This window comes from Dromiciops gliroides, chromosome 3 (genome assembly GCF_019393635.1).
Source record: "Dromiciops gliroides isolate mDroGli1 chromosome 3, mDroGli1.pri, whole genome shotgun sequence".
Lineage (NCBI taxonomy): Eukaryota > Metazoa > Chordata > Mammalia > Microbiotheria > Microbiotheriidae > Dromiciops > Dromiciops gliroides.
Window position 1 is genome coordinate 32,854,591 of NC_057863.1, and position 13,370 is coordinate 32,867,960.

Genomic DNA, 13,370 nt, shown 5'->3' on the forward strand with positions numbered 1-13,370 from the left:
CCCACTGGGCAGTTTCACCCAGGCCCCTGGTGATAGAGGCTACCTCACGTAGCTGAGAATTATCTCCCAAGAATGAATGAATGAACAAACGAAGTAATGAATGAAAAAAGGATAAATTAAAGCACTTACTATGTGCCAAGAACTGTGCTAAGCACTGGGGACAGTTTAGAAAAAAGTAAGACGGTCCATACTTCCAAAAGGCTTGTACTTCAATTAGGAGAAGAAGCATATCAATAAACAAAGTGCCTACTATGTGCCGGGGACTGTACCAAATGTCGGGATACAAAAAGAGGCAAAGGACAGTTTCTGTCTTCAAGGATCTTAGAGCAAATTGAAAGTCCCAGAAATCCTAAGAATGCTGCAGGAGGGTAGATGGCAAGACCCAGGAAGTTTGGGGTTATAAGAAGGTCAGATGAGAACACCAGAGGATTTCAGGGCAGAGGGTAAGACTGAGAGGACTTTAAGATGCAGTGGAAAGGCAAATGGAAAGGACCCTCCATCTCATCACAAGGCAGAGGGTTATTGTCTCCTATTTCATCTAAGCTATTAATGCCCTTGTGTTGTGTTAATGCTTAAGGACCAAGGACATACAATTGATCAACCAACCAATGGCTATTAGTTAAGCACCTACTATGTGCCGGCACTATGTTCGGTGCTGAGGTTACAAGTATGAGGGAGATAAATTTAAGATTCCTCAGATTTCTTGGAAATGATTTAAATGTTCCTCCTTCACCATATTACCTTACTCCAAGCCCAGCCACATGTCCCCAAACTTTATGACCTTTCAATAATCTAAAGTGGCACTTTATCTTGGAGTGGCATTACCTGCACACTTGTCACAAATGCTAATGCAACTCATTCATTGTGAGCCAAGGGAAACTCAATCCAGTGGTATTCTTTAGCTCTGGTTCAGGCTTGTTTGTGAATGACTCCTATCTTCATAGACACCAAACCAAATAATGGCTCAGAAGTGAGTTCTCTATAGCTTTGTTTTTTTCAGAAGTGAGGAAGAAAAGCTGCTTCTGCCTGAGGTCGTTTTAGTGGAAAGAGTTCCTGTAGTGAGGCTAAAGTGGTATCAGGTAAAGCTTCATCTCTGGCCACCTCTATCACAACTGGACCCAGCTTCATCTGATTAGCCCGCCAAGCATTGCTAGTGGAGAGTCACAGAATTCAGCTGATTTTGCTCCAAGTTCATCATCCTGAGCTTGGACAGGCCCACAATACTGCACTGTCATCCTTCTATCTCTACCCTCATCAGTGTTCCATGCCATTTGTAACAGTCATTGTTCTAAAGCTTTCCCTCTCTGGTCAAGCTTCCACCTGACCTCCAGGATCCACACACACCTCAGCGAATGATAAACAACCTCCTATGCCATAAGAAAATTGATTTCTCTCAGCTTCCCCCATCTATTTCACAAAACTTCCCAGTATTTTTAGCTTCTCCTTCTTCCTTCTCCTCCTTTCTCTTTGCTTCTTTCCCAATCACTGACAGAGAAGGAACCAAGGCTAATCTCTTTATCTGACCATTTGATAACATTCTCTCCCACTTGTTACAGGAAATTGATCCAGGAGTCAACCCTTTTCTTCTAAACATTTTCAAATCTGTGGGCTCCTTTCCAACTGCTGACAGAATATCTCAAGTTCCCCAAGACCTAAAAAAAGGATGAGTCCCTGATCCACTCACTCTATCCAATGGATGGATATTACCTTTCCTCTCCCTATCACTGTTAAACTTGTTGAAAATTTTGTCTACACCCCATGATTTTGGCTTTTACCTTCTATTTTCATGACTTTTTTTGAACCTTGTTTTTCCCCAACACTCTATGGAGTCTGACAACCCAAGGTTCATCAAGGACAGGGGCGAAAGAAGAAAGTTACAGACTGCTTGGATACATGGAGAGTCCCATGCCTGACAAAAATCACTGGACCTTTATGTATTGACATAAAATGGGCACAATAATGCTCCAAACTCCCCATCTGAAAGGGCTAGGAAGAAAGTACTTCAAGAAGTCTTATGGGCTGACAAATGAGATTTGTTGTTCAGGGTCATCATATCACAACTCGAAGAATCATGGGATTCTCAGCTGGACACAAGCTTGAAGGTCACCCAGTCCAACTCCCTCATTTCACAGATGGAAATGGAAGCCCATGGAGAGAATGAGATTTGACCAAGGTCAAAGAGGCAGTTAATGGTAGAGGTGGTGTTTGAACCTGGATTCTTAGATTCCAAATTCAGCACATTTCTCAATGCACCCCTGCATAATATCTCCCTTCACACAGTCTGTATTCTCATCAGATTGGCCAAGCACTGTCACTGAAAATATTCCCCATCTCCCCCCTCCTCATATTTGCTCATGAGGTTTGCTATTCCTGGCATGTCCTCCTCTATTTTTGCTTGCAAATTCCTAAGCACTCTAGATTGCACAGGTTCTGTGAAGCTTTTTTTATAACAACCTTGTTCCTCAAAACTGCCTCTGCTTTGCAACTCTATAATGCACTGAATTATATAACATCACACAATAATTGTATGTTTCTTCCCTGCCAACTAGATTGGAAACTCCATGAGGGCAGGGACCATGTCTAATGCAAACTTTTCTGTCTTCTATATGCTAAGCATAGCAATCTGCATTATATAGTAGGCACCTGCTGATGGTATTGCTGGTTGAATGAACCAGTAAAAGAAAAATAAGCATTTTTCCACTAATTGTCTTAACAGTAATCTCCAGTTAACTATGAGATTTAGATTTTTGGCAGTGGTGTGATGATATATGTTTAACAACAAGAGATCTAAAAAAGAAATGTATGCAAGAAACACTTTTAAATTTAAGCTTCATTATTAACATGTTCCTCTATTACTTTCTTACGTCTAGACAATGGACAAAACAGTAAATCAAACCTTGATTTTGAAGTGGTTGCCAATTTTCAAGATGTAAATGCTCATATGGAAAATTTAACAATCAGCTCTAGTACAAGTTTGAGCTGGTTCCAGCCTGCCTACCCTGGCCATGAAGAACTTTAGAGGTCATCTCATCTAGTCCAATAGCCTCATTTAACACGGGAGGAAACTGAGGCTCATAGCGCTCAAGGGACAATTTCAAGTAGGGGGTTTCCAAATGGCAAGTAAGGGATGATGATCAGAGCACTAACTTACAAGGTTTTTGTGAAGGTCAAAAGAGATTCGAATCTTAGGCTTTTAAGTGCTATGAAATGCTAGCTATGATGATAATAATGATTAGATACCAGAGTCAGCATTCAAATCCAGATCCTTAGACTAAAAGTCCAGTGCTCTCTTCATCAAGCTGGGCTGACTTTAAATTCCAAAACTTAGAGGAATCTTAACTTTCATTATTTGGTACCATGTCAAGGCGGTAGTTATACTGCTGGCTGATATAGTTTATTCATCTTAAAAAAACCCCACACCTTGCATTTTTAGATTCTCTGCATCTCAGCAATTTCAGAGCATTCTCCTCTGTCTCTTTCTGGCTGCCTTCCCTCTGGATTCTTGTGGTGGACTTTGGTTCGTGTGCCCAGGGCTAAAGGAAAGCACCCAACCTTATTTGTGAAGGGTCTGCAGAAGCTGCCAGAGCAATGTGCCAAGTCTATAAAACCATTTTCGAGAAGCAGAAATCAATTTTAAGGGGGAGCTAGCCTTTGCCTAACTCCCTCCCTCTCTCTTTCCCTCCCTCCTTCTCTCCCTCCCTCACCCCACCTCTCTCTGTCTGTCTCTGTCTCTCTCCTCTGTCTTTGTCTCTCTCTGCTTCTGTCTCTCTACTGAGTCATTTCACTAATGATGCCAGAGGGCACTGTGGCTATCAGAGCTGCAGAAAGCAGATGAGGAGTGAATGATAGCAATTATAGTGATCTTCCTTCAGAACAATTCTCTAAGGAAAAAAAAATCTGGTGTGTGTGTGTGTGTGTGTGTGTGTGTGTGTGTGTGTGTGTGTGTTGGGGCGGGGGGGGGCATGGAGAGGACAACTAGATGGACTGGGCATGGATGAGACTAGGAGAGAATTTGTGCTGCCTCAGCATTAGTACCACTGAAGACTCAGGACAGTAACTACCCATTGTCTCAGAAACAGGAATCTGGGTGCAGCTGAGGGTAGGCTAGAAATCCTGGGCTGAGCCTGTTAACCTGGGGTAGGGGAGGTGCCAAATGGCCCTGGGCTGGAGGTGACTTCTGAGTCTGTCACTCAGTTATTTATTAAGAGTTTATAGTGTCAGGCACTGTGCTAAGTGACAGGAGAACAAAAGAAAGGCAAAAGCACAGTCCCTGCCCCCGGGGATCTCACACCAAAAGGAAGAGACGACATGCAAACAACTGTGTACATGCAAGATACAGATATTTGTGTATACATACATATTTAACATATACCTATATTGGTAATATATGTAATATTGCATCTTACAGAACTTGCACATTATATAATAATACATTTACATTTAATAGATATAAAATTGTATATTTTTGTATATATACATATATCTGTATGCAAAGAGGCCACTTATATGCATACATATATAAATACACATACACATGTATGTGTCTGTACATATAGGTGTATAGACATATACAGACACATAGACATATCTGTCACCTAACATCTATCTCTATTCTATCTTCCTACCTATATTATCTATCATCTATCTACTTCTATTATCTATGTCTGTAACTATGCATCTGTGCATCCACCCACCCATCCATCCATCTATCTATAATCTATCTATAATCTATCTGTCTGTCTGTCTGTCTGTCTGTCTATCTATCTATCTATCTATCTAACATCTAAGAGGCACTACTTAGTGAGAAACCAGCCAGAGGGAAGAAGGAATAACAGAGCTACCTTGGCTAGAGAAGAGGGAGTAACGAAGTGCTCCATGGGGCATAGCAGGTTGGAGATCTATTCCTTGGAATACATCCCAATGCCTCCTCTGTGATTTCTATCACTGCTAAGGGAATTTCTAATAAGAAAGTGTTGTGTGGGAATAATAGTAGTAATAAGTCAAAAAGTTACTAGACCATTAGGTCACTCAAATGATGAAGACATTGAATCTAGACTTTAGGAAAAGCATTTGACCAAGTTTCCCATGATACCCTCAAGGACAAAATGGAGAGATGAGCTAGATAACAGCACGGTTTCGTGGATTCCAAAGTAGTTGGATGATCTGACCTAATAAGTAGTGATTCATAGCACAATGTCAGCTTGGAGTGAATTCTCTGGCTGATGCTCCAAGGATATGGTCTGGCTTGGTGGTGTTTAGTACTATTATCAATGACCTCAAGGTGGGGAGGGAGGATCTGGTGTGTTTATAAAATGTGCAGGTGATACAAAGTTGGGGTGGGAGGTATGGTAAACACACCACCAAATGACTACATTACGATCCAAAGCAATCTGGATAGGGTAGGAGGATGGAATTTAATAGGGATAAATGGAATCTAATTAAGATGGAATTTAATAGTGACAAATGTAAAATCCTCAATTTTGGATTAAGAAGTCAATGGTACAAGTGCAGGACTGAGGAAGAAGGTCTAGTTGAAAGAACTAAGGATGTTTGGACTGGAGAAGACGTGTGTGTGTGTGTGTGCGTAGGAAGGGGTGAGAGGAAGAGGATAGGGGAGCTGTCTGTCTTTTAGGTACTGCTTCCTTATCATTTTTGTATTCCAGTACCTGCAGCCTAGTGATAAACTGACTGAGTGGCAATCATGTAGGCAAAGGAGTATCTATTTAAAGCCTGGATAGGAATGTGGAGGACCCCCGGTTAGTATATGGTGTAACGATTGGAATGACGCCACCTGCTGGAGACTTACTGTAGAAGAGTTCCGCCCATGAAGCGAAGGTCTTTGAGGGCAAGACCAGGAGTCTTTTCTTTGGCGTCAGGAAGTGACGTGGGCTAGTGGGAGGAGGAAGGAAGAGACTGGTGCTTGGGCTCACTCTTTTTCCTTTGGACTCTGGTGGAGAGCGGAGCTAGAAATGCGCTCTCCCTTTAATAGCTAGGAATCTAGGCCTTTCCCTCTCTCTTTACCAAATTCTTATTCTCCTTAATAAACGCTTAAAAGTCTAACTCTTGCTAAAGCTTATAATTTATTGGCGACCACTCATTAAATATTTTAGACAGTTTAGCTAGAATTTTAGCCCTTAACAATGGAAAAGGGAGAATTTGAACCAGTGTCTCTGGCTCTAAATTCCACACTCTCCTGACTATTCCACACTGTTCCCAGTATATTTCCCCAAGAGCTACTTTTCTCCTCTAAAATGATAATAATAGCTCATGTTTCTATAGCGCTTTAAGGTTTATGAAGTGCTTTACACACATTATCTCATTGGATTTGAAAAATGAGTCTCCTTTTTACTACATCCCCATGGAAGAAACTAATTTGAACAAGCAGGTCCCATTAGGCTTTCGGCTATACCTTTTATTGTGACATGATTTATAATTCACTTGTAACTTACGATTCCTGTGCTGCCTCCAGCGTTTTTTCATCAAAAATTCTTGGCTTCTGTACATGACACAGAGATGATCAAATTTCATTATCTCTGGCTATAGTCCCCTGCAGTTACTCTTATAGAATTCAGGACCAATTTATTGCCGAGAATCCTATGGTGACAACATTTTAGCTTCTAAATATGGGATTATAGTGGGGTATGAGAGAAAAGATGGCTCTTCTGGGCATCAGAAGACTCGGGTTCAAGTCTCACTTCTGACATTTCCTAGTTGTGTTCCCTTAGGCAAGCCACTTAGATGCTCTCTGATCCTTAGCTTTCTCATCTGCAGAATGGGAATGATGATGAACTTTAGTTTACAAAGTTGTTAGGAGGATCAGATGAGATAATATAAAATGTCAGTTACTGTTGCTAGTAATCAACCAGTAAAAAACCAGGTGGGTGCTACTTCTGGGTTCTTTTTCTCTCCTTCGTGAATACCCTTATTGGGGCAGCTAGGGGGCGCAGTGGATAGAGCACCAACCCTGGAGTCAGGAGGACCTGAGTTCAAATCCAGCCTCAGACACTTAACACTTACTAGCTGTGTGACCCTGGGCAAGTCACTTAACCCCAATTGCCTCACTAAAAAATAAAAATGAATACCCTTGTTGTCCTAGGGGGCCCAGGACAATGAAGCTTGCAGAAGGCTGAACCGTCAAACCTGTTCTAAGCTTTGGCTTTTTTTCAGACAAAACAGTCAAACTATATGTAGACAATAAACCTCAATCCTAGGTAAGGGGCTGAAACTCAGGAAGACTCACATCTTGACTATAAAGTTAGAAAAATAATTTGTAAAGATAAAGTATTCCCAAACCAGGCAGTATGGTATGGTAGAGTGAGCATTGGCTCTGGAAGCAAGGGACCTAGGTTCGAATCCCATCTCTGATACTTACTACCTCTGTGACCTTGGGACTCAATTACCTTATCTGCAAAAAGGGGTGGTTGGACTTAGGGACTTTAGGGATTCTTCTGGCTCTAAATCTGTGATCCTTTGATGTTTTTTCCTTAGCTTCTAGTTAGAAGGAGAGAAACTTCTCTTATATGCCCTAAGTACCAGTGCCATGTGATGTTTATTTGTGGTTGTTGTTCATTTGTTCAGTCCTATCTACTCTTCCTGACTGCATGGACCACAACCTGTGGGCTCTCTGTCCTCCACTATCTCCTGAAGTCTGTGCAAGCTTAGCTTCATTGCTTCTATTTTATCTTCTGCCATGCCCCTTGCTCTTACCTTCAATATTTCCCAGCATCAGTCTTTTCCAATGACCCCTGTATTCTTTTTTTTTTAAGTAAGGCAGTTGGGGTTAAGTGACTTGCCCAGGGTCACACAGCTAGTAAGTGTCAAGTGTCTGAGGCCAGATTTGAACTCAGATCCTCCTGAATCCAGGGCCAGTGCTCTATCCACTGCACCACCTAGCTGCCCCTACTCTTGTATTATTATTATGAGGCCATAGTATTTTTATTTAGCCATAGTATTCAGCCTCAGCTTCAGTATTTGTCCTTCCAAAAATCTTAGAGTAGTTTGAAGCTAAGGGATACTTTGTATTAGGTATTTGACACCTACAGACTCAGTTCAGATTCAATCTCTTTTATGACATTTCTCATGGATTCCCCAATTTGCTTGGGCTCTCTCTCCTCAAATCAAGCTGTGTCATACTTATCTATGAAGATGTTGTATCCCCCAGTAGAATATTAATTCCCTGTCTTCCCAGAGCCTAACATAATGCCTGACTTTATGGCAGGGGCTTAACAAGCGGTTGTTGAATTGAATTGAAATAAATGGGATGGACGAATGAATGAATCCTTGGAAAATTTACTGGGAATCAAGATAGTTAAAAGTTGCAGGAGTGAATCCAATGTACCCAATGCTTTTCATAATAAGAATGTTGATTTGATCCCATAACTCTACGCTGTATCCAAAGGCATGGGGAGGGAGAACATAATGAAATGAAAGCCCCCTATGCCCTGAGGCCATGTGAAGCCAACAATGGTCCAGAAGGAACCAGAGCTCAAATCTCCAAGTTAATGTACTCTCCATTCCTCTTCCTTCCATATAAAATAAAGAGGATTGCTTCATTGAGAGCAGATGCATAAAAGGGCATGACCCAGACAAGGCACTCAGGAATAGGTTTCAACCATAACTTAACGAATACAAGAGATGTTCTCTAATACTTCAACGAGTCAAACACTTATGTGAACTCCAATTTCTTCCTGCCACGGTTCTGTTTTGGTTTCCTTCGAAAATAGGTCCTGATTGTATCTTAGATTATGTGCCATTTTCTTCATTAGGCAAGAAGTAGGACAGTAAGACTACAACAAATGCTACCAAAATGAATTTAATAAATGAATAGACACTTAAATCAATTGTGACTTTATTAACTACTCATTGTTCAAATCTACAGTGAACCTCAACCTGGTAACCACATGTGTCTCTTTGCTTAGATGCAGTATAAAATACTTGATTTCAGATGCTTAATTTAAGCATTTGGGTTTTTTTTACTATTTTTATCTTCAATCCATTCATCCACATTGCTGCTAAGACACTACTTCCTCAGATAGTAAGGGGATCTACTTACCTTGCTTTGCCTAGGACTTATCACATTAAGTAAGTAATAACCAATATTTTTAATGATGATGAAAATAATGATGAACTAAGCAAACTCCCTTTCTTCCTTTAAAAAAAACTCAGGGGGCAGCTAGGTGGCTTGGTGGATAAAGCACTGACCCTGGATTCAGGAGAACCTGAGTTCAAATTTGGCCTTAAACATTTGACACCTACTAGCTGCGTGGGCAAGTCACTTAACTCTCATTGCCCCGCAAAGAAAAAAATCTAAAATGAATTTATAGTAACAGAGACATGAACCAAAATCATTAAGGATAAAATGATTATAAATTTAGAGCTGGAAAGGACCATAGAAGACCCAACTGCTTAATTTTACAGAAGAGGAAACTGAGTCACAAAGAAGTTAACTGATTTGCCCAGTGGCACATAGTATGTGTCGGAGGCAGGATCTGAACTCTGCTCTTCTTTGGGAGTGCCTCCAAAATGAGATCTTATTCTATCCAGCCTTCTGAGAATGACAAGGCAGAGCCACTATCTGCTTTCTTAGTTCTTACCCTCATCTATTTATTACCTTTGAAATCTTTATTTGGCATTTTGATTAAAGGCTAAGATTTCCCACAAGCTAGTCTTAGATGGGCAGCATGGTCAGGTGGCAAAAAAAGGAAAATCAGCATCCCCATGCCATCTCTGCTACAAGTGAATGGACCATAGCAGGTCACACCAACTCCCCAGGTCTCAGCAACCTTTTCTATAAAATGAGGGATTTCAGCCAGATGATCTCTAAGGTCCCTTCCAAACTGAAGGTCTTATGATTTCATTTTCTGGATGAGTGCCGACTGCAACTATAATCGATTCATCACATCTAATAAAATTTCTAAAAAGAGGAAATGACAGTACATTAAAATAAGAAGCCTTTATTATCCCTGACTAAAGAAGTGCTAACCTATCATAGTCATTAAAATGGGCTGGAAAGGATCCATTTTGAGTAAATTTTTAAAGGGCTGGATGGAAGGAGTAGGTATAGAAACAAACAAAAATAACTTTACCCATTAATGTTTTGTTGATGACAATAACTGTCTTCCACATGCCTCCTTTTGGGAGAGAGGATATGAAAGCCTACAGGTATAGAAGATTGCAAATGATGGCTGACCTTTTGACTAACAGTTTTTCTCTATTGTGAAGGAGGTTTTGTGTGTGTGGGCATGTGCACGTGCAGCATAGAAGGGAAGATATTTTAAGTTGCAAATGCAATGCAAAAACCCCCAACCAACTCAACAATGAAGCACCAATAAGATATTTAAAAAGAAAAGAAAACTGTGTCTTTACTTACCTGTACTGTAACATGGACAGACTCAGGCACCTGATACCGCAGCTCATGGGCTGTAGCTTGAGATTTGGGCAGCAGGAATGGGTAAGAAAGGGATCGATATTTTGGCTTCATAATCTGTAAAAATAAAATAAAAACCAAAGAGAAAGAACAGATAGAAGTATGTGTAGAATAAGTTTCCATATATGCGTACACACACACACACACATACACACACACACACACACACACCTATTTGTTTCTAATGATGGCTATCTCTAGGGAGGAAGGAAAAAAAGGGAAAACATTTACATAACTTTAATATATATTTAAGAGGAATGGCAAATTATACGTAAGAGATTTGCAGTTTCAGGTGCAATCATCTTTTTTATTATATTATGCTATGGAAATGCTTGTTTGATTCCATAAATTAAAATAAAATATAATAAAATTGAAAAAAAAACTAGAATGTGACTGTAACAGGCTGAGCAAAGGGATTGTGCACTTAAAAAAAATTCCTCTAGATTTATGCATGGAATGTTTTCATTATTTCCAAGAGTTCCTGTTTACTTTTTTTTTTTTTCTAATGTGTTTACCACCCAGCTTTCCAGCACTGGGGAGAATGGCTGATGCTAAAGCACCATGTTATAAATCAAACTGAGAAATTCCGCAAATTACTAAGGAAAAATAATTACTGTTCACTTTCAAAAAGGGCTGCTCTTCTTCAAATTGAAATGACATCTTGATAATATGTATTTAAACTTATGTGCAAGCTACCTCTGATTCCTCTTTCACTGGGAACTCATCATTTCCATTTTCAGTCTGTAACTTGTGTGCCCTAATTAGGATGGAGTCGTACAATTTGCAAATCTATCACTTCTGTAATCTTTAAATAATAGACATGCAACTAAATATTTGATCTCTTTATTGAAGCGTAAAAGGAGAGGCTTTTTTTTCCTTCCCTAAGGCAGAAGATAGGGGAAAAGATTTATAAAAATTAGGTTCCCAACATTTTTTTAAGTAACCTTTTTGAATTCACACTTTCCCAACAAATGTCATCCCCATCAATGGAGGTGGGCCTTGGTATCAATAGACCCCAGTCATTTATATGTGGTTTTGGAATGAATTTGGGGATTCCTTTAAGGATGTGGAGCTGACGTTCTGACTTTCTTCATTGTCATGTTAGTAAGACCTAACTTGGGAGAAGAAGGAAAGCCACTAAGTACCCACCCCTGTCAATCCCAGTTCTGCAATTTACTCTGTGTGTGTTTCAGTTTCCTCATCTGTGAAACTGGGGAGGGCAGTTAGACGGCACAGTGGATAGAGTACCAGGTCTGGAGTTAGGAAGACTTTATCTTCCTGAGTTCAAATCTGGCCACAGACATTGACCAGCTACGTGACCCTGAGCAAGTCACTTCACCTTGTCAAGTCACTTCATCTGCTCATCTGGAAAATGAGCTGGAGAAAGAAACCACTGCAGTATCTTTCCCAAGACATCCCCAAATGAGGGTCACAAAGAGCCGTACACAACTGAAAATGACTGAACAACATCCTTTGAAAGGCTGCCTTTCCCCCATTTTAAATTCCAGGCTAGGGGGGCAGCTAGATGGCGCAGTGGTTAAAGCACCGGCCCTGAATTCAGGAGAACCTGAGTTCAAATCCAGCCTCAGACACTTGGCACTTACTAGCTGTGTGACCCTGGGCAAGTCACTTAACCCCTATTGCCTACAAAAATAAATAAATTAAAAAAAAAATTCCAGGCTACTGTCTTGCCTCCAAAGACAGACGTAACTGTCCCTTAGGGAGGAAAAGGACTCTGGTGGCCCCCAGCCCTGCCAAGGTGGGAAAGGGAGAGAGTCCTAGGGTGCCAGGATATGTGACTCCAGCCCAGCAGAGAAAGCTGAGGGTGCACGTGAAGAATACAAGGTGACCAACTGCAAGGTCCATGTGTGGAATGTGAGCCCTAATGCTTATGATGAATAATGATTGCATTCACATGGGCCAGGAAGATAAAGTATGAAATTCAAAAGCCATCTGAAGCTTTCCTTCCTTGCTGGCTGAACAGTTGGCTCCAGGGCCTGCCGCTGCTACAAGGCTAGAAGCACAATGTCCTTCTGCTGCAGTTACATATTTCAGTAAAACGTGAATGTTTGCACAGCTGAGTAGGGGTCTGTGTGCGAAGAGATCACTCTATAAATATCTGACTCCACAAACGCTCGTACCCAGAGAATGTGAGGCTAGGGGGGCATGAGCCACATGAAGGATGCTTGCCCAATTCTCTAATCTTTGAAGCTTGGAGGAGCACAGCCAGGAGGTGTCACTGCCCCCCCATTCCCAGGTTCAGTCAATAATGTGTCAGGCACTGTGCTAGCTAACTGGGATACAGAAAGCGGCAAATGGTGGTCCCTCACAGTAGCTCAGTCCAATGAGGGAACTCATCATTGAATGTTCTGAGCCCACTGGTGGCAGTCAGAGGGGAAAGACTACATTGGTACAACAGAAAATACAAATGGATTTGTAACTGAAGGACCACAGGCCAACTCCCAGCTCTGTCACCGACTCTGTGTACAACCTTGGGCCAATCTCTCCCATGGGACTGTTTCCTCATCTAGAAAATGATGAATTCCATGGCCTTCCAGCAGCTGGCTGGTAGAGTGGATAGACTGCTGGAATTGCAGGAAGACTAGTGTTCAAATCCCACTCCAGAGACTTACTAGCTGTGTGAACCTGGGCAAGTCATTTACTGCCTTTAACTTCAGTTTCTTTGTCTGTAAAGTGAGCAGGTGTTTGTGTGTGTGTGCGTGTGTGTGTGTGTGTGTGTGTGTGTGTGTGTGTGTGTGTATCAGATCATGGAGCCCTTGTGGTGCTCCAGGTGACAACCTACCTTTGTGAAGTTCCATCGCTGTATGAAATGACGGGCAACATCCCGCGCAGCCTTCCCGTGGACCACAGAGGCGATGTCGTGCCATGGCATCCGTGGCATGGAATATCTGTCAATGAAATCTACCCGGACACATTGGACCAT

At 41.3% G+C, this 13,370-nt stretch overlaps 1 protein-coding gene across 1 annotated transcript in view; it reads right to left on the reverse strand.

Annotated features, from left to right (window-relative positions):
- The window catches only part of PLD1 (phospholipase D1), a 205,819-nt gene that overhangs the window by 49,015 nt on the left and 143,434 nt on the right, over window positions 1-13,370 (reverse strand). Inside the window, 2 exon segments of the mRNA XM_043998186.1 lie at window positions 10,370-10,483; window positions 13,230-13,348. Of these exon segments, the coding sequence (XP_043854121.1) occupies window positions 10,370-10,483; window positions 13,230-13,348 (233 nt within the window).